The sequence below is a fragment of the Schistocerca gregaria genome, chromosome 8 (assembly GCF_023897955.1).
Source record: "Schistocerca gregaria isolate iqSchGreg1 chromosome 8, iqSchGreg1.2, whole genome shotgun sequence".
NCBI lineage: Eukaryota > Metazoa > Arthropoda > Insecta > Orthoptera > Acrididae > Schistocerca > Schistocerca gregaria.
The window spans coordinates 289,460,937-289,484,009 of record NC_064927.1 but is presented as its reverse complement, the minus strand read 5'-3'; the positions used below and the strand labels follow the sequence as shown (position 1 = coordinate 289,484,009).

At 40.1% G+C, this 23,073-nt stretch overlaps 1 protein-coding gene across 2 annotated transcripts in view; it reads right to left on the bottom strand.

Annotated features, from left to right (window-relative positions):
- The window catches only part of LOC126284420 (flexible cuticle protein 12-like), a 112,953-nt gene that overhangs the window by 27,115 nt on the left and 62,765 nt on the right, over nt 1-23,073 (bottom strand). The window contains exon 1 of one of the 2 annotated variants that reach the window (XM_049983338.1): nt 10,862-10,918. The exons of the other annotated variant lie outside the window; for it this stretch is intronic. Coding sequence (XP_049839295.1) covers nt 10,862-10,876 — 15 coding nt within the window. The 5' untranslated portion in view covers nt 10,877-10,918. Of the gene's footprint in view, nt 1-10,861; nt 10,919-23,073 lie in introns of those variants that run through there. 2 annotated transcript variants of the gene reach the window in all.

Below are 23,073 nucleotides of genomic sequence, written 5' to 3'. Positions count from 1 at the left end.
GTCACGAGCCACCTGATGACGAGCAAGCAGAGATGCACATATGGCCTCCCACTGACTTTTGTCATTTTGGCTTACACCCTATTTTTGAACCTCTACTACTGCATGAAAATGTCGCACGATTCTGGAATGGTCGCAATTCAGCACATTTGGGAAGAACTAGAATATACTGACGTGTATCATTATACATTAATGCGTTCAAACGATCTTCATCAAACCCGAAGCTCTTCTTGTATTTTCTTGCAGAGCTCTGGTCATCGGCATTATCCTCATACACGGGGAAAGTTCCTTGTTCCCTCCGCTGCTGTCACCCCTATATTGATCTCAAATAGGAGAATATATCAGAAATGTTCTACTTTTCTTTTTTTTGTCATCAGTCTACTGACTGGTTTGATGCGATCCGCCACGAATTCCTTTCCTGTGCTAGCCTTTTCAGCTCAGAGTAGCACTTGCAACCTACGTCCTCAATTATTTGCTTGACGTATTCCAATCTCTGTCTTCCTCTACAGTTTTTGCCCTCTACAGCTCCCTCTAGTACCATGGAAGTCATTCCCTCTTTTCTTAGCAGATGTCCTATCATCCTGTCCCTTCTCCTTATCAGTGTTTTCCACATATTCCTTTCCTCTCCGATCATGCGTAGAACCTCCTCATTCCTTACCTTATCAGTCCACCTAATTTTCAACATTCGTCTATAGCACCACATCTCAAATGCTTCGATTCTCTTCTGTTCCGGTTTTCCCACAGTCCATGTTTCACTACAATACAATGCTGTACTCCAGACGTACATCCTCAGAAATTTCTTCCTCAAATTAAGGCCGGTGTTTGATATTAGTAGACTTCTCTTGGCCAGAAATGCCTTTTTTGCCATAGCGAGTCTGCTTCTGATGTCCTCCTTGCTCCCTCCGCCATTGGTTATTTTACTGCCTAGGTAGCAGAATTCCTTCGGTGACTTCGTGACCATCAATCCTGATGTTAAGTTTCTCGCGGTTCTCATTTCTACTACTTCTCATTATCTTCGTCTTTCTCCGATTTACTCTCAAACCATACTGTGTACTCATTAGAATGTTCATTCCGTTCAGCAGATCATTTAATTCTTCTTCACTTTCACTCAGGATAGCAATGTCATCAGCGAATCATATGATTGATATCCTTTCACCATGTATTTTAATTCCACTCCTGAACCTTTCTTTTATTTCCATCATTGCTTCCTTGATGTACAGATTGAAGAGTAGGGGCGAAAGGCTACAGCCTTGTCTTACACCCTTCTTAATACGAGCACTTCGTTCTTGATCGTCCACTCTTATTATTGCCTCTTGGTTGTTGCACATATTGTATATGACCCGTCTATCCCTATAACTTAACCCCTACTTTTTTCAGAATCTCCAACAGCTTGCACCATTTTATATTGTCGAACGCTTTTTCCAGGTCGACAAATCCTATGAACGTGTCTTGATTTTTCTTTAGCCTTGCTTTTATTATTAGCCGTAACGTCAGAATTGCCTCTCTCGTGCCTTTATTTTTCCTAAAGCCAAATTGATCGTCACCTAGCGCATTCTCAATTTTCTTTTCCATTCTTCTGTATATTATTCTTCTAAGCAGCTTCGAAGCATGAGCTGTTAAGCTGATTGTGCGATAATTCTCGCACTTGTCAGCTCTTGCCGTCTTCGGAATTGTGTAAATGATGCTTTTCCGAAAGTCAGATGGTATGTCGCCAGACTCATATATTCTACACACCAACGTGAATAGTCGTTTTGTTGCCACTTCCCCTAATGATTTTAGAAATTCTGATGGAGTGTTATCTATCCCTTCTGCCTTATTTGACCGTAAGTCCTCCAAAACTCTTTTAAATTCCGATTCTAATACTGGATCCCCAATCTCTTCTAAATCGGCTCCTGTTTCTTCTTCTATCACATCAGACAAATCTTCACCCTCATAGAGGCTTTCAATGTATTCTTTCCACCTCTCTGCTCTCTCCTCTGCATTTAACAGTGGAATTCTCGTTGCACTCTTAATGTTACCACCTTTGCTTTTAATGTCACCAAAGGTTGTTTTGACTTTCCTGTATGCTGAGTCTGTCTTTCCGACAATCATATCTTTTTCGATGTCTTCACATTTTTCCTGCAGCCATTTCCTCTTAGCTCCCCTGCACTTCCTATTTATTTCATTCTTCAGCGACTTTTATTTCTGTATTCCTGATTTTCCCGGAACATGTTGGTACTTCCTCCTTTCATCAATCAACTGAAATATTTCTTCTGTTACCCATGGTTTCTTCGCAGCTACCTTCTTTGTACCTATGTTTTCCTTCCCAACTTCTGTGATGGCCCTTTTTAGAGATGTCCATTCCTCTTCAACTGTGCTGCCTACTGCGCTATTCCTTATTGCTGTATCTGTAGCGTTAGAGAACTTCAAACGTATCTCGTCATTCCTTAGAACTTCCATATCCCACTTCTTAGGGTATTGATTCTTCCTGGCTAGTGTCTTGAACTTCAGCCTACTCTTCATCACTACTATATTGTGATTTAAGTCTATATCTGCTCCTGGGTACGCCTTACAATCCAGTATCTGATTTCGGTATCTCTGTCTGACCATGATGTAATCTAATTGAAATCTTCCTGTATCTCCCGGCCTTTTCCAAGTATACCTCCTCCTCTTGTGATTTTTGAACAGGGTATTCGCTATTACTAGCTGAAACTTGTTACAGAACTCAATTAGTCTTTCTCCTCTTTCATTCCTTGTCCCAAGCCCATATTCTCCTGTAACCTTTTCTTCTACTCCATCCTCTACAACTGCATTCCAGTCGCTCATGATTATTAGATTTTCGTCCCCCTTTACATACTGCATTACCCTTTCCATATCCTCATACACTTTCTGTTCATCTTCAGCTTGCGACGTCGCTATGTATACCTGAACTATCGTTGTCAGTGTTGGTCTGCTGTCGATTCTGATTAGAACAACCCGGTCACTGAACTGTTCACAGTAACACACCCTCTGCCCTACCTTCCTATTCATAACGAATCCTACACCTGTTATGCTATTTTCTGCTGCTGTTGATATTACCCGATACTCATCTGACCAGAAATCCTTGCCTTCCTTCCACTTCTCTTCACTGACCCCTACTATATCTAGATTGAGCCTTTCCATTTCCCTTTTCAGATTTTCTAGTTTCCCTACCACGTTTAAGCTTCTGACATTCCACGCCCCGACGCGTAGAACATTATCCTTTCGTTGATTATTCAATCTTTTTCTTAGCACTTTATTTTATAGCGGCCAATGCTCCATTCACTATCTCCAAACGACAAAATTAGTGTAAGTAAAAAAATAACAATCTCTGAACAAACCCATAGTGACCGGAATACCGACATGCAAAACAAAAACGCTACGACCTTATGCATCACCCCAATATACAAATTTATTTATTTCTTAACTGGGAGATAAATTATTCATCATTGCAAGTATTATGGCAATGAAACATTCACATATCATTGAATCGTTTATGCAAATTCAACGCACTAATCTATAATGTTGAGCTCTTTTCCATCTGACACTTTTTTACTGGAAGTAAAGCATTTTATTACTACCTATTAGCTAATTCCGTCTTCCTGAGCATTACAAGTTGTACCATGCTGAATTTGATATCCAGGTTACAGAATTTCATGATACACACAGCAATGTGAAAATAAAAACGCGTGGAAGTTCCAAATGTTTAAATATGTATGAAATCTTGCGGAACTTAACTGCTAAGCTCATAAGTCCCTAAGCTTACACACTATTTAACCTAAATTATCATAAGGACAAACACATACACCCATGTCCGAGGAAGGACTCGAACCTCTGCCGGGACCAGCCGGACAGTCCATGACTGATACGCCTTAAACCGCTCGGCTAATCCCGCGCGGCAAACGCGTGAAAGCTTCCTTAATGGAAATTCAGCAGTGTTACCGTAGACAAGGGCACAACTAACACAGACGTCAAGTTCTTGGTGTAGAATGAATGAAGTGCATTTTATCACAGTGTCAGCATGGAAACTGTATAGGCCTCACCTCGGGACCCGTTGTCTCCCTATGTGCGTATGTTTAAGTGTGAGATGTGAAAATTATTCTGTCCTCAGATTATCTTACATGCAAGTGGAACATTTCTGGAGATGTTTTCTTTACCAAAACCTTGTCTACGAAATCACCACTACAACTTCTACAAGCCTGTAGTAGAATTGTGAAATACCCTGTACATGAAATTTTATACATATGTTGGTTATGCCGTACTGGTCAGTGGAAAATTCTCACTTCTTCACAATTCCAGTACCGCTCCCGAGTGAGCTGGTGGATGAGAAACTAAATTCGTATTGACAGAGAGGGTTAAATTTTTTTCTGGTCTTGTTAACGTACATTTTCCTTGGTCACCATGAAATTTCCAATTTCATTTTTCTTCCTTGTATTTGCCGAGATTTTCTCAGCCTTTATTTACTCGTCTGCGAGGGGAAGCTGAGACAAAACCTCATTTGAAGCCATTGGAGATCTCGCATCTGGTACTGTATGTTAGTTGAAAGCGTTAGGTCTCGATCATGAAGGCGATGAACCTCTTCCGCTCTCGACGCGGGCAAACAATTTGTCGAAAGAGAAAGCAGCTATGGGGTTATTGGATATACAAGAAGAAAACAAAAGAACCTTTGGTTACTCATCATACGAGAGTTTTAATGCATTTCGCCATATCGCTACAAGAGCCATGAGCCAAGTGATAGATATCTCTAAGAAAGCCACATTTAGGAACTAGCTTTCTGTGATCTTCCTGTCAAATCAGAAGTAGTCTTCTGACAGCAATCAACACTCGATTCCATTACTCTCTCAACTATAGCTATTCATGGATGTGCAGATAGGGACAATCGGTCTCGTCTCAGCAAGTGTGGCGACAGGTGACTCGCTGTTCGAGTTCATGCAAATCATTTTTTTTCTTTGTTCCCACTTCTCCCGACAACAGAATTACAGAAAATATTTGAAGAAAAATCTACAAGCTCGAGTTACGAAAAGCGACATTAATTATCAAAAATGTGGTACCCCAAACCTCGTCAAACATCTGTCCAGTGACACATTAGTCAGTGAATGAGACCTCAGTCGACCGACAAGTAAATGGCGTGTAGGATGATAAATCCCAAATGTTTAGTGATGTGGATGAGAACATTTCAGTGGGTGTAGAAGCTATCTGAAACTGAAGAATGGCCGATGACATTAGCAATCTGTGAAAAATTAACTGATGTAGAGTAACGTAGATTACTAAACTTCCCTTGGATCAGTTGTGCAATGTATGACGTAACATGTTACTACGATACGTGGTCGAAATATGGCTGAATGCTGACCATTTACGGATGAATTTATACACTAATAGCAATACTTAGATACATATTGATACTCAACATCGCAAGAAAGCAGGATTATGCAATACTTGATATGGGAAATAAAATTTTATCGAATGAAACTAAATTTGTAATAAAAACATAAAACAAGAGAAGTAAGAATAGCATTATAATTCACCGAGAAGTTAAACAAGTTTTGCAGTCTTTCCACAATTTTATTCAGTTTACTTTTAAACGACATGATACAAAGTGGAAAGAGAAAACGTAAAATAAAAAAGGAATAAAACTAGATGAGGACCATTACATATAAATGGTAATCTACCAGCTGTTTATAATTAAAGAAGTCCAGCATGGGCTGTAATTATCGTATGCCGGTGAAACGTAGTAGATATTCTAATACGCTGAACCGACTTTGGAAAAAAATAGTTCCAATTTTGGGCACCAGGTAGAAATCTGGCGCTGTGAATAAATTAAAGACATATAGAAATATTTCCAAACGTAATGAATTAGGAATGGGCAGAGGAGGTCAAACAAGTGAGAAAGTCATAATATTGATTTTGCTGTTAATAGCCGCCTACACAGGTTGTTCAGTACGAGCACCGGAGTCGACGACGACATTCTACACCCCTAAAACGACATGATCAGCAGTTGTTTGGAGCACTTCTCCGAACAGCATTTTCCTGTATATTATTCTTCAGATGATGTAGGTACGGAACTTGTCCCAGGTAAACGCATTCTCCTAGATATCCTCAGAGTTAAAAGTCACATGGATTCAGATCTGGTGATTCTTGCAGGTCATACATCAGAAAGACCTCTGGAGATAACACGTTCGTGGGCGAACTACATACGGTGTTGTCGTATCTTTTACGAGAACAGTGGTTTCCACACAGTTGCACAGTTCCAGAGCCAGGATCATACCCTGTGCAAGAAAGTCTCGATAACGTGCATACGTCACGTTATACCTAACAGGCCTTCGCTTCGAGTACCCGAGAGCGCTTCCCAGACAGACCCAGATTTCCATGTGTCGCCGTGTTGTCTACAGTCTATACCCGTACACGTACTGTGAATCTTGTGAGGGGAGAGACGTATGATTAAAGCTGCGGCCTTATTTTTAGGCATGAAATACCATAGTATAATACCTGTGTTGTTTCTATGTAGACATACTGTGCAACGTCCATCAGACACGCTTGCTTGCAGGCATGTCTGAAGGACATTGCAGAGTCCATCGAAGCAACACAGACCCTGAAATATGGTAGAAGTGTTCACAACAACACTGGACAAAAGACTAGTCAGACTTTCCGGTTCTCCGAACGTTGCTAGAAGGCACCCGTCATCGTCATATGGGACCAGCAACTCACTCCTTCGCAAGTCGCCCTTACTGTCACGATTTATATCGATGCAGGGAATTCGTGACCGTTGCTCTAGTCGTTACATTCTGCTGGTCTCATACCCATTGGAGACATGTGGTCGCGAGTTGCTCGGGGGCTGCAGACGAGCTAGGCACGAAGCCAGTCTTCATGTGCTACGGTTGAGGGGAAGCAGCAAGTCTGTCATCTCACCTGATTTCGACTCGAGTTCCTTCCAGTTTAGATCCTTTACTGCTGGAGGTAATAACTACCTGTGCTACATTTTTGATCCTGTATATCTACAAATCACCTAGAAGTTTAATAATGTATTCCCCCTCGTGCACTGTACACACGCAATAAGTAATATTTCGACATTTGCCATCGTTCCTTGTTCTTCAGACAGCTAGTTGTGTAGCTATTTTCCACTTATGATAATGACACGTATAATAATAACTGCTTGTTGGCTGTTAGCCCTGCATCGAGGGTGTCCCTAGTAGGCACCTATGGGAATGAATTCCAACCATGTATAGTACTCAAACAGTCAAACACATGTCGAACAAAAGGTGGATAAGGGAAGGAAAACCCCGACAGGTAACGCTTGATGATCGGCAAGGGCCGAGGAATGTAACAGATTCAAAGGTGAAGACGCTATATCCATTGCAATCAGTAGTCAAAAAGATCTGTTTCCTTATGCTAAGGTCAGCCCATGTTTCACCTAGTAAAAGGTAAAAAGTACATACCGATTTTAAAAAATATCTTGTTAGAAAAATATCTACGAACATGCCCGCTGCATAGGACCGGCAGAGCACACTGGACCTGCCATTCACTGGCACAACATACGAACTTTCGGTGTTGCAGGCATTGAGAGCAGCCTCCCGTCAGTCACAGACAAGACAACGCATCGTTTTCAGCTCGTACTATCTATAGTACTAGCGCTGTACCTAGATCACAGTCAATCAAAATGCCAGTGCACATGAAACTGATCGGACATACACTATCTAATCACAAATGCCGCGACATCCCTATTTATAGCGTATTTGTCCACTAGATATGCCTAGAGAGGAAACCGCCGTCATAAAATGAGGGAGTGGAGCACGTCTGTACAGGAACAGTAACCAGAATAAGTCGAACAGGAGACCTCAGTTACTTCGAACTTGGGCTATTCATTGAATGTCACGCCTCTAAAGCTGGACAAGGTGACTGCTGACGTCGAGAATGCAGACATGGTTGTAAAAAATCACATAAAGTCAGTGGAAAGACTAACCCCTGAGTTCCAAAACGCTACGAGCAGTACATCTGGCACAATGCTTCCACATAATGATTTGAAAAAGTGGTGTAGAATGTTCGAGCAGATTTTCAAACGGCCCCGGAAATCTGTAGTCAGTGCTATGCGAACGTGAGGTAGTGCAAAGAACGACGCCACTGGATAGCGAATGAGTGGAAACAAGTGATCTGGAGAGTTGAATCACGCTACACCCTGCGGTAGTCCGATGGAAGCATTTGGATTTTGCGAATGTATGGTGAATGTTACTGGCCATTATGTGTACTGCTAACAGAGAAGTACAGACGAGTTTGGGTAACCCGATGGAGGCTTTCTCGTCGTTAGGGTGTAGTTTCCTTGTTGCGCTTTGACAACGCTAAGTGTTGAAGAATATGAACATTTTTTCAGTATTGTGTATCGCCTGCACGAGAGAAATAGTTCGACGATGATCATTTTTGTCGGCATCACAATGCTTCCTGCGAAAAAGTAGTATCTGTGTGCCAAAGGTCGTGCACAGTAATGTTTCTCAAATGGACTGGTTTGTAAGAGTCCCTACCTGAGCAAGCTATAACTTCGATTTCACTCGAAACAGCAACGTCCAACATTTTTACCTTCTCTGGTTTCGACACTTCAGGAATTATGGCCTGACATACTTCCACAGACACTGAAACACACCGTTAAATGTGTCCCCATCGGAGTTGAGGCTGTCTTGAAGGCGAAAGGCTCACACACAATATTTTCTACTAATACGTGTCCGAACACTTTCGATCAAACTGTGTATGAACTCATTAATTATTCGCCGCTCGTATTCAGAGACCGAGTCATGTGAAACATATTCTAGAGCAGAGCTATATGTACAGGCCAGAAAAACCAGTTATCCGCAATACAGAGATTTGTTTCAGTACCGGAGAGCCTTACTACATAGGGTCATTTTTGAATTTGAATGACGTTGCTTTCATTCGTCCTTTGAAACTACTTACGTGGACAATTACGGGGGCACGTACAATTTGACGTAAATACCGACCCACTGTACTTCTTGACGCTTTTCATAGTAAAAAAAAATAATTCCCGGAGGTGAAAAAAGCGACAAGTGGCACAAAAAATCCTAGGCTCTGCAGAAGTTAGAATCCTGAGCATTGGCAGTCTGACATTAAACCGCCTGGCCGCTGAGCATTCATTGAAATCAACGCAATAAACAGTGGTTGCATATTAGTGACATAGTTTTGTAGCGAATGGTCTAGTATCAATAATAACTATTTTTCATAAACATCGTTAAGTGCAACCCATAATCTACAGATAACCTAAGTTCAGAACATGAATAAATATAGGTATATGTCAGACGACGTAAAAGCCATGTACGAATTTATATATGTCTACGTTGTCCCAGTATAAATTTCAAGAGCGGAATTTTCTCAAAACAAACTGTGAAGAGTCTACAGGAACAAAATCTGCTCCTTTCACTGTAATGGCTACTGCAGATCACACTTGTTTAGCACACCTGCAGAACAGTACGGGGGTTCTCGGTTAACACTCAAACTGACCTTAAGAAAACCATATCGTGAAATCCATTAAATAATAAGCATAGTAATAATATTAATGAAGTTACACATTCCATAAAAAAAACTGATGGATTGAAAGTAGTTGTCTGTTACTAAATAAGCCACCAAAGGTTTTGAAAGTAGTATAGTCCATAAAAGTCTACGCTAAATTAAATTCTGATCAATTGTTTAAAACGAGTTTCTAACGGGAATATATTGTTCACACTATGATGAGATGACAGAATATGATGCAGCGTGAATACAGGATATTACCCTCACTACAAATTTCTTGCAACAATATGTAGGTTACTATACAATACAATTCCACAGGACAGCAGTGACAGTAAAAACAGCAGGATGCCAGTGTCTGTTAACAACTTGTAATGACACAAAATACAAAAATGAGTAAATGGAGTAGTTTGTCTCCAAGTCTTGAGAAAGCACAATATAAAGTGACTTAACATAATCATTTCACGATTTCTCAAACGTGTTTACTTAATTATTTATTTATTTTTCACAAAAGTAAATTCTCCTCAGTGTCTAGGCAGAAAGTATTGTCGCTATTGTGTGAATTAAGGCTGCTGCTGTTATTAACAGAGAGAGAATTTTCATGATACCAGTTTGATCACACATGTTATTTAGAATTTCTTCTGTTGATTCCGTATATTGACATACACCTGCTAAAAGTGCTAGTACGGCTTGTTGTGTATTAAATGCGTCTTTTACTTACATGATGGACATTAGACTGAGCCGGTCGGTGTGGCCAAGCGGTTCTAGGCGCTACAGTGTGGAACCGCGCGACCGCTACGGTCGCAGGTTCGAATCCTCCCTCGGGCATGGATGTGTGTGGCGTCCTTAGGTTAGTTAGGTTTAAGTAGTTCTAAGTTCTAGGGGACAAATAACCACAGCAGTTAAGTCCCATAGTGCTCAGAGCCATTTGAACCATTAGCTTGAACCTTCCAAATATTCATTAATGAATCTCTCTAGTCAGAAAGTTGTCCGCTTACTATATTTATGACCTACGTATGAAACCTATTTTATTCTTTTCATTAACTACAGCGGGAATTATGTGGCAGTTATATAACGAAGCTGACGTAGAGTGTCTAGAAAAATTCTGCTTTTCGCTCCGTAAAATTTCTTCGACAAGTCACAAAAAATTTAAAAAGAAGTTAAAAAAACCAACTTGCCCTGCTATGATAACTTTTACTTGTAAAAATTTGCTAATGGAGTATGTAAATTGTGTTCAAAATCTACAAGTCCATTGAAACGCAAAATGGCAGGCCTATGTTAAGGCGTTTACAACACCAACAGGAGCGGACGAATTGTATTAGTAACGATTATCACACAAGGACCAGAATATATGCCGGTGACTCACCCCGATGGCGGCCATTTCTGCTGGAGGTGCCTGGAGAACTGGTGCCCTCCGATGCGCACGCCGTAATATATAAAGTCCTTGGAGGGCATCGTCCCCCACTCACCGGTAAGCCGCCAAAGGCCGCGCTAGTCAAGTCCATGAGCTGTGCCCGAAACTTGTTTGAAATTGCTCAAGGTAAGGCCCCATTATTAGCCGGCTGTTCACTTTTTTACAGTCCTACTGCCAGGGATCAGATAATCCTGTCACGCATCAGATGCGCGGATAATTGAAGTATGTTGCCTGCAAACGTTAAATCGAAGAGCTAAAGTATCATGATAATGGAGGTGGAATATAGGAACAACGAATATTTCTGCTGAAGTAACAGCAAGCATCAAATCTCTGTCACTGCTGTGTACCGTGTGGCAATGTATGGTTCCAGGAATGAACAACCAGGCATATGAATTTTGCACCTGAGCAATAGTGCTGGCCTGCCGGTGCTTGCAATAAGAGAAATCGATTAATTTTGTGGAAAGATTACTACGTTTTATAAAATTAAGAACAGGCACTGCTACACGTTTTACTTATTTGTGATAAAAAGAACCCTTTTCGGTACGAATAGACCTTTTGGTAAACTAAACTTGTTTTTACTTCTCTGTAGTAATCTGATACAACGGTTTTTGTAAGGCTTTGACTTGAACTGGTGATCTTGGCACACCAGTACACACGCAAGTTTTAAGATAGTAAGCCAAATTTAAAATTAGGGCTAAGCACAAAATTATAATTACAAAATTATTAATAATGACTAGCAAAAAACTGTGAATATTCCGCAGTTGATCAGCAGTTCTTTATCGAAGAATGTGACAAAGATAATAATGCATTCTACAATTATTTCACACCTCGGTCGTTGGTGGGCCGGCGAGGCATTGGTCGAAAGAGGCGCTGTGTACAGATGATGACGGAGGCCGTCGGGTCTGGCGTGCTCACCGCTCTGCTCCTAAGACCGTAGTAGTAGCCCTGTGTGTCCGTAGGTTTGCGTTACTCTGCCCTGCCCTCCGCCTCCCCCTCCCCCCTCACCACGCCCTCCCATCCCCGTTGATGGAACTACCCAAAGAGCCATTTAGTTATGCCGTAGACGTATATTCCTGTATGGTGGAATGTAATCACGACCTCGTTATGACCCACAAGACAAAAGAGCTTACTGTAGACAACTACATAATTTTGAAACAGTTGAAAGTTTCGAAGACAACTTAAGAAACTACCACCTTCTGTAATGAGGGCCTCAGAGTGAAGAAAATAAATTTCTCTATAACATCACCTTCTTTATTCGTTCAAATTTACATATATGAGTTACCATCTAAAAATCAGGAACCCTTACTATTCTTTGATAGTATCGTAATTACAATGAATTGTTAGAATATCATAGATCGTTTCGGATCCAGTCGGGTTCGTCTTTCCGAGATAAGGTTCCCTGTCGCACTGATATTTCTTTCACTGTCAGGATATGAGGCTGGTACACAAACAATCTTTTCGCAAAAATAGCTAACTTCGGATTAAGACAGTTACGTTTCCACCATCCAAGCGACTCACGTCATCATCATCATCACCCATTTGCATTAAACACAGCACAACCTCATCAGTAGATTCAGCATCGAGTGGCCCGCAGCCCAGCCACTTAAAAAACAATTGCTACATCTCTGGTTGGGGAGACCGGATGACATTCTCTAGATGGACCTACCATAAACACGGAAAAAGCAGGGTAACATCCTATGGCTGGGTAAATGAAATAATTTTAACACACGGATTTAAAATAGCTTTATGATGTACGACCACTACATCAGTCTATGACTCACAAGAAAGAAAAAAAGAATGAATTTGATACATTTTAGAAGACCTGTAAAGTGTCCTTGATTCCGTAAATAAGAAAGACTATATTGTCACACGGCGAGATATAAATGCTAGACCAGGAAAACAGCCCAGTAAAGACCTAATCTGAATAAACGGAGAATCTGCAGTTAATCAGAATGCAAAAATTTCAAGAAAGTTTGTAAAATTCACTAAAACAGAAAATAAATTTTACAAGAGCAGACGAACCCAAGAATTGCGTGTCTTGGTGATCTGAAGTTTAAGTATGTATATAATTATTTTGACGATTAGATGGTTTATAGTGTCACTTTCGCTAATCATCTGTAACAGCTGGAGGCGGTTCTGTAGCGTCTCAGGAAGGCTTGGTTGGCAGTTAAACCCTCCAAAATTTCGTAGGTGCGTCGGCAGATATTTTTAGGGGATTTAATTTCCTCGTAAGGTATTAGGGTCGATAAAGGTCGCACTACCGGTGTGTATAGATTCCCTTGCGCTTAGGACTAAGAAGGCAGTGGCCAGATTAATTGGCATGACAATTTTTTTCATAAGTTTGTTACAAATTTTCCTTAGTTATCTCCATCCTTTAAGAGCCTTCGGAATGGTTAGAAGTCATGAAGTGATCAATTTTTACTTTTTCGCATTTTAAACACCCAAAGACTTTCCCTTATCAATAGATATATAATTGTTCACTTCAGAGAACTACAATTATTTTTAAAATATGTTCAGCATTGGCGTGATTCTATGTGGCGGTGTTAAACTGCTGTCAGACGTTGTACTAATGAATCTACATGTTCATCATTACATTCGAGTGATGTGAGAGAAAATTAGTGTTACAAAATAAGTGTTGTGACTAACCTGTGATAGTTGGATATATATCGCTCGCTCGATTGTCATATGTTTTAAGTTTATTTACTCTTCTATAATCATGAAAATATTCGTACTGAATTCTGTTCATTGAAGTCTCTGTTTTATTGAAAGATAATGGTGTGTAAAAGTAAAGTGACTAGAAATGCTCTGGAGGCTTTTAAGAAAGGGAGCAAAGTTGGAAAGCCAAGGGCAGGTGTTGCTACAGTAAAGGCGATAACACAGTGTATGAACCTAACCCTATTGGTATACCTTCCATTCCAATAAAAGCGAGAAAGAAAGTACTTCGCTTGGTTCAGTTAGTGAAAAGTATGAATGTTCGTTGGACAATTGGGATGTGAATGAAATATTTGATACAACAATTCTCAACGGAATATTTGCAAATTGTGTAAGATGTATTCAGTGTAGTGAAGTCGGTCTGGAACTCTTTATGAAAATCACCTATGACTTGCCAGTGAAGTTTCATATATGATCACCTTTTTGAGCAGAGTTTCAGTAACTCCAAATGAAGAAAATGGTATCAAAATCTATAAACATAGCATTTGTTTATGCCTTGCAAACGACTGGTAAATGTGCTACCGCAGATGTAGATTTCTGTGGCATCATGAATCTTCCACAACCCCCAAACCAAGTTTATGAACTACAGTAGATTTATAGGGTCTAAAGTGGAAGATTCTGTATAAAATCTATGAAGGAAATTGTGGAAGAAGCAATAATAGAACATTGTGGTAACAGGTGGTACCTGGCATAAGCAAGGACACATATCTCTTCGTGGTGCAGTATCTGCCACCAGTATGTATCCTGGGAAAGTTTTATACGTAGCGGTAATATCTAAATATTGCAGGTGTCCAAAAGAAAATATACGTACACATAAAAATAATTGCGGTAGAGGAAGAATGCAAGCGGCTGGTGTTGTTAATATAGTTCAACTTTGTGTTGTGTGTGATAAAGTACGATATGTGAATTACCTTGGTGACAGTGATTCTAAGTTTAAAACATATTCAAGAACTGAAGCCCTATGGTGATAAAGTTGCAGTGCAAAACTTTGAGTGCATTGGACACGTACAGGAACAAATGTGATCAAGAATTCGTACGGGAAAAAACCCTCAATGATGCTAAAGGGTTGGATAGGAAGGGAAGGTTAAACGACAGTGTAATGACTATTAGACAAAACACAACAGTGTCGAAGAAATGAAGAAGGCTGTTTGGGGTTATTTTTTCGTACTTTGTCAACTGATGAAAGTCCCTATCGTTACTTGTGTCCCAAAGGAGAAAACGGTTAGTGTAAGTACAACAAGACATTGATAACTGGTGAAGAGTACACTCATAAACATAGTCTGCCTGATGCGGTAATGGAGGCAATAAAACATATTTTCAGAGACTTAGCAACACCTGAAGTGTAAAAAAAAGTATGTTCATGGGAAACACAAAACCCAAATCAAAGTGTAAATAGTGTTATGTGGTCAAGAATAACAAAGACTGTGTTTGTTGGAATAGAAACACCTCACTTTACTTTGTATGATGCTACTTTTAATAATGGCAACGTCGTAAGTTACATAGTATTTGGAAATATGGAGATAAAGATTTCAACATGGTACTGTGGGACGGCAGGTGGAATAATTGTTAAATGTTCCTATTATTTATTTAATGCTGTTGTTTGCCGTTCTCTACACTGGCTCTCTAACTACAATACTGGCAACCAGACAGTGATTAGCAAAATGTGAAGCCTGTAATTAGAATTCCTAGTGCCCACTTCATCTGAGAAATACATTTGTAGCTACAGCTTATAGCTCTGAGTAATTAGGAGATTATCTGGGATTCACAATCAGAAACCATTCTCTCTAAAATGTTCTCTATATTCTGAAAGTCACAGACCAAAAAGAATCCACACAATCCAACTACCAGAGCAGTTCAGAGTCTAATGCGCTGATACAACTATAACTGTTCAAATTAAATGTTTAAGTGAATGCTCGCCATAATTTGATGATAATGTTCATCAAACGCCACGCTAATAATGGTAGAATATCTGTCCTGCGGCGGCATGTGAAAATACGACATACGCAAACTAAAGATAGATCATTAACGTCAGACCAAAATTAACACTTCACTCGAAAACGATTTCATGGTTACGCGTGTCCCGAGTAACGCGACGCGACTCCCAGCACAGGTGGTGCGCTAATCAGCGTCTGGAGAGAACTGGGCCTACCTTCTTCTCACGCAGCTTTCTTACATATAAAGCCGCGGTGCGGACGGCTAAGGGAACGCCTGATCAAATCTGCTCTCCCGACTATCCGCTGGGCTAGTAATGCACCACTTTAAGTTATCGAATAAATCATTGCTTCCTTTGCTGATGGCCGATGAAGCTCTCAATTTAAATGTGCAATCAGCACACAGGTAAGTAATCATAATAAAAGTCTGACGTGGCGAGATAATTAATTTAATTACACAACATGCAGTAGATGAGTTCTGAACTTGCCTTTGGAGATACGCTATCGCTATAGTTTTATAGTTATTCAGTTGAAACTTCTGACATGCATATGATTATAGCGGATCTCACTTCTACCTAAATTTAAACATCCTAGCTTTATTTATTCGCCTACTTAATCTATCTTGCTTCCTTAATTTTGAAGAGAAAAACCATAAAATCATGAATTTCAACTAAAATTTTAATTTATGAGATCCAGAATACTGTTTCTACTAAATTATTATGCAAAAGGAATCTAAATATAAATTCTTAAGTTTCTAGCTCTTTTCTGTTGCGCCAATGATTTTTACAGAAAATGTCCAAATTTAGAAAATGGTTAAAGTTATTGAACTGATATTCAACTCATATTGATTTAGTATTACTTCTGACATGCTATAAACGTTTCAGGGTATTTACTTGATTTTTAAAGTATTGCGCAACATTTATGACGCCAGAGCTAGTTACAGCAGACTAGGGTGGCACACAATGAAAAGAGGGATGTGAATTTTATGAGGCGTGAGTAGGCTGCTTCCCTACACTACGAACGATACTTGCTGCGGAAAAGTAACGTCTTCAGGCTGCTGACAGGGTTGTAAATACCCTAGAAATGCAAGCCAGAGCAAACAGGATGAGGACAAAAAGGAAGTCTGAGGAGTTTGTAGAAGGTGAAAATAAACCACCCTGTAGACCTGGAACGCACTAAAGGAGTTGATCCAAACTTTGTCTCTCGATTCCCAACACTTTTATTTTTCATACCAATTACATATTTTCTCTCAATATACCCAACAAAGTTGCTTCCGATTTTCAGGAAATGTAACTCAACACAACAGTTTTCAAAAACTTGTATATCGTTGAATTTATAAAAAAAGGACATAAAAAGAAGTGAATTTTCATTACAACAAAAAAAAATTTGTTCGTAACAAATAAATTAAAATTTTTAAAAGATCCTTTGCTAAGCAGTAGCTCGTTTTGGTTATTTCGTATTTTGAGCATGCGTCTATTGTCAAAACAGATACTCCTACTTGTAGATCACTGGCCGTTATTCTGCAAGAAGAGTACAGGGAACTTGTTACCCTACGAAACTAAATATTCCGTTTATGACTTGTAAACTTGTTACCGCATGAAACTAAATACTCCGCTTATGACTTGTAAACATTGAAATTCCTCGTTCCTATGAGAAATTTAAGTTTTATTTTGAGTCCAGGGAGTTTCTTCTAAAAAGGGATAACCAGAACTTGACTTTGGTTCTGGCACGTCCCCAGAAGACTAGGTGAAAAACGCACTGTGCGATTCGGATTTCCGCCTTTCGCTTTGAGGTCAGACATATTAGAGGTCTCGACAGCCAGGTGGCGGATGACTTAAGCAACATGTTCGAAGGTGTGGTGCAGGATCACCTGGAGCAAGGAGGGGGGGGGGGGAGAGTTCCTCTGAGGATTGGGCAACAGGAGGTCCGTGACCTGTTTAATAATTTCAAGGGGAATCAAGAACTTGATTCTAGAACTGCTGGGATTGACGGGGGTTACCACAAGGGGAACTTGGTCCTCTAGCCGTCATATTCAGCTACAAGAAGCTCTTCCTGGAGCAGTTTAGAAGGCAGTAGTCGCGTGATGACGTAACGTGGTGTGAGCTACCGATGGCAGATGGCTCGTTCAGTACTGGTATCGTGAGAAAGATCGCTTAAACAGTGGTCCTTCTCCGCGATTGGCAGCTGTGTTCGGTAGTTGCGTGCAAAAATGACAATCTTCTGTTATTCATATAACGGAACTAAATAATGTATCTACTTCCATTTCATGGAAGAGCATCTCTCAGTACCTGGCTTTTTTTTTTATTTTTGAGTGATCAGTGTTCTGAGTAGTTTGATGCAACCTACCATGGATTCCTCTCCTATGCCAGCCTCTTCATCGATGAGCAGCACTTGTAGAATACGTCCTCAGCTATTTGCTTGATGTATTCCAATTTCTTCTCTGTCTTCCTCTACAGTTTTTTCCCTCTACAGCTAACTCTAGTATTATAGAAGTCATTCCCTGAAGCCTTAACAGATGTCCAGTCATCCTCTCTCGTCTTCTTGTCAGTGTTTCGCACATATTACTTTCTTCTCCGATTCTGCACGGAGCGTGCTCATTCAAGACCTTATCTGTCGACCTAACTTTCAGCATTAGTCTGTTGCACCATATTTCAAATGCTACGATTGTCTTCTGTTCCGGTTCCCCCACAGTCTGTGTTTCACTACCATACAATGCTCTCATCTAAACGTACATCCTCAGAAATTTCTTCCTCAAATTAAGGCCTATACTTGATAGTAGTGGACTTCTGTTGGCCAGGAATGCCCTATTTGCCAATGCTGTTCTGCTTTTGATGTGCTCCTTTCTCCGTCCGTCATTGGTTGTTTTACTGCCTAGGTAGCTGAATTCCTTAGCTTCATCTACATCATGACCATGATTACTTTAGTCTCAATCCATATTATGTACTCATTAGACTGATAATTCCATTCAGGAAATCCAGTAATTCTTCTTCATTTTCATTCAGAATAGCAATGTCATCAGCGAATCGTATCACTGGTATCCTTTCACTCTGAATTTTAATTCCTCTCCTGAGCCTTTCTTTTATTTCCATCATTCCTTCTTCGATGTGCAGATTGAACAATATGGATGAAAGACTACATCCCTGCCTTACACACAATCTGAGCACTTCGTTCTTGATTGTCCACTCTTATTATTCTCTCTCAGCTCTTGTACATGTTGTATATTACCCACCTTTCTCTACAGCTTATCCCTATTTTTCTCAGAATTTCGAACATCTTGTACCATTTTACATTTTTAGTTCCACAACTCCCATGAATGTGTCTTGATTTTTCTTTAGCCTAGCTTCCACTATCAACCACAACGTCAGAATTGCCTCTATGGTACTTTTGCCTTTCCTAACACCAAACTGATCGTCATCTAACACATCCTCAATATTCTTTTCCCTTCTTCTGTACATTATTCTTGCAAGTAAAATTGATGCATGAAATGTTAAGCTGATTGCACTATAATTCTCGCAATTGTTAGTTGTTGCTGTCTTCGGAACAGTGTGGATAATATTTTTCCGTAAGTCAGATGGTATGTTGCCAGACTCATAGACTCAACACACCAATGCAAATAGTCGTTTTGTTGCTATTTTCCCCAATAATTTTGGAGACTCTGATGGAATGTTATCTGTCCTTTCTGCCTATTTGGTCTTAAGTCCCCTAAAGCTCTCTTAAATTTTGATTCCAAAACTGTGTCCCCTATCTCGTGTAAATCGGTTCCTATTTCTTCTTCTATCACATGAGACGTAGAGTCTTCAATGTACTCTTTCTACCTATCCGCTCTCTCTTCCTCATTTAACAGTGGAATTTCCGTTGCACTCTTAGTGTTACCACCATTGCTTTTAATTTCACCAAAGGTGGTTTCGACTTCCCTATATGCCGAGTCAGTCCTTCCACTATCATTTCTTTTTCGTTGTGTTGACATTTTTCATGCAGTCATTTCGTCTTAGCTTTCCTGCATTTCATTTCTCAGCGACTTGTATTTCTGTATTCCTGAATTTCCGTGAACATTTTTGTACTTCCTTATTTCATCGATCAACTAAAGTACTTCTTCTGTTAACCATGGTTCCTTCGCAGTTACCTTCTTCGTACATGTATTTCTCTTTCCAAATTCCGTGATTTCATTTTTTTCGATTCCTCTTCAGCTGTGGTGCCTACCGAGCTATCCTTTATTGCTGTATCTATAGCCTTAGATAACTTCAAGTGTATCAAGTCATTTCTTAGTACTTCTTTGTTTCATTTGTCTGCGCTTTGATTCTTCCTGTTACACTCCTAAAATTTTCCTTCTCTTCATCAGTACTACATTTTGATCTGAGTCTATATTTGCTCCTGGGTACGCCTTGCAATCCAGTATCTGATTTTGGAATTTCTGTCTAACCATGGTGTCCCAGGCAGCTATTCTCCTGTAACCTTTTCTTCTATTGCTTCCCTGCAATAGCATTCCAGTCCCGCATGACTTTTATATTTTCATCTCCCTTTACGCACTGTATTAACCTTTCAATATCCTAATATACTTTCCCTATCTCTTCATCTTCCGCTTGCGACATCGGTATGTATACTTGAACTATCGTTCTCGGTGTTGGTTTGTTGTCGATTGTGATTAGAATAACCCTATCACTGAACTCTTCACATTAAACACACACTCTTTCCTATCTTCCCATTCATAACGAATCTGAACAGAAATCCTCGCCTTCTCTCCATTTCAAATCACTGACCACTACTACATCTAGATTGAGCCTTTGCATTTCCCTTTTCAAATTTTCTATCTTCCCTACCACGTTTAAGCTTCTGACAGTCCACGCCCATTTTCATAGAACGTTACCCTCTCGTGCGTTATTCAGTCTTTTTCTGATCGTCACTTCCCCCTTGGCAGTCCCCTCCTGGAGGTTCAAATGGGAGACTATTCCGGAATCTTATGCCAATGGAGATATCATCATGACACTTTTTCAGTTACAGGCCACATGCCCTGTTAGTATCCGTTATTTGTCTTTAATGCATTGGTTTCCATTGCCTTCTGCATCCTCAAAAATGGTTCAAATGGCTCTGAGCACTATGGGACTTAACGTCTGAGGTCATGAGTCCCCTAAAACTTAGAACTACTTAAACCTAACTAACCTAAAGACACCACACACATCCATGCCCGAGGCAGGATTAGAACCTGCGACCGTAGCGGTCGCGCGGTTAGAGACTGTAGCGCATATAACCGCTCGGCCACCTCGGCCGGCTGCATCCTCAAGCCGTTGATCATTCTGATCCTTCCGCACGCTATCATTCTATTATTTCGAAAGTATTAAATACCAGCAGTATAGAAAACAATAGGTAAACGGAAAGGCAGCAACGCACTTCGGAGATCTTCGTACCACGCCTAATTTGGATGGCGGGCAAAGTGGTTCAGCTGTAAGATCAGAGGCTGTTTGGCAATCTCGGAGGGCAGACATGTTGTCCGCCGTGGTCGGTATCAGCTAAGACTTAATTAAGCAATGTCTAGTTTGTATGATAGAGCTGATTCGTCAACCTCGGAGGACAGACCTGCTGTGTGCCGCGGCCGATGTCTGTTAAGACTTAAGTAACAGTTATTGGTTACTTGGACATGTAGTTGAAAACAGTGTTGTAGTAATTACGGAAATACGCAGTTCATTATTTTGATGATTACTGCAAACTATTTGTGACTCTAATGTGGAATGTAATTGTGGAGCTCCTCGAGTTCTGCTAATAAAAAGCTAATGGCATCCCATATGCACAGACTAATTGAAAATTTAATTATTTATAAAGCATCATTTCATTGATGAGAGTTTATTACAGTCGCAAGATAATGGATTCACGGCCTACTTGCTGTTTTCTGCGCATGGGACAACTACAGATGACTGCAGGTTGGTGAATATTAATTAGAACTCATGTGTTCCACGCAGGGTGTAAGTAGGCTGTTTAGGTTTTTATATTGGTAATGCCACGTAGCGCTCTGTATAAAAATCACTGGCTGTGCTGTGTGCAGTCAGTGGCTGGTTGGCATTGTTGTAATACTCGCCATTGTAGTGTTGGGCAGCTGGACGTTAACAGCGGGTAGCGTTGCGCAGTTGGAGGTGATCCGCCAGCAGTGGTGGACGTAAGGAGAGAGATGGCGGAGTTTTGAAATTTGTAAGACTGAATGTCATGAACTGCTATATATATTATGACTATTAAAGTAAATACATTGTTTGTTCTCTATGAAAATCTTTCATTTGCTAACTATACCTATCAGTAGTTAGTGCCTTCTGTAGTTTGAATCTTTTGTTTAGCTGGCAGTAGTGGCGCTCGCTGTATTGCAGTAGTTCGAGTAAGGAAGATTTTTGTGAGGTAAGCGATTTATGAAAGGTATAGGTTAATGTTAGACAGGGCCATTCTTTTGTAGGGATTTTTGAAAGTCAGATTGCGTTGCGCTAAAAATATTGTATGTCAGTTTAAGCACATTCGTGTATAATTGTTCAAAGGGACGTTTCATATGTCCACACTTAGCCGAGGATACCTCACTGGAATCTTCTGATTTTTTCCTTGTAGTTTGTGTAATTCGTGTAGCTTTTGTTTATTTCTAGCGCGTAATTATAGAGAGAATTTCCTTTGTAGTTGTAGTTTTACATTGTTGAACAGTAAAACAGTTGTGGCATGCATTAGATTTGCACCAAGTATTTCGCAGCTGCGCTTGCAATTAACTAGATATTATTTTCAGTGCTACGTTAATGTGTTCTCTTATTTTGCTCTTGACATTTTGATTTTCTGTGTTGTCGTGTGAAATATTGTGACAATAATGGCGTATGAAAAACGTAATACTAGGCTCCAAAGTAAACTGAGAAATGATGGTGAAGACGAAAGCAGTGTGTTAGCTCCAACATGTAATGAATTAACTAATGTTCAAAGTAGTAATTTGGTAATTGTGCATAGGGAAATGGAGCGGGCTGCAAATAATGGTGTAGGCAGTGAAACAATTAGTGAACAGGGAAGCATTATTGATCGATCGGTCGGCAACAGCTCGCCTCAGGATTCCGAAATGACAGGACACAATCTTGCAAATACTGTAGATTTAGATTCTGCGTCCTCACCGTTTTCTCAAATAAATCAAGACACATTTTCTGCTTTTCAAAATGCGAATATTGCCGGTTCAAATGCACTGCCGAATAGCACCGAGGAACATGTTTCAGACACCAGCCCACTGTTATTACAGTTAATGCAACAAATGGGACAAAGGCTACAAAAGTTAGAGACAACGCTTGAACAAAATCAGAAACAAATGGGACAAAATCTTCAAAAACTAGACACAATGGAACAAAATCTTCAAAAGTTAGACACAATGGAACAAAATCTTCGGAAGTTAGACACCACACTTGAACAAACACGTGAAGATTTAACTACTGAGTTACATAACATTGAATATAAATGTCAAAAAATCTGTAATGCCGTTAAAACGCAAATTTGTGAGAATTTTTAACCTATTTTTTCACGGCATGA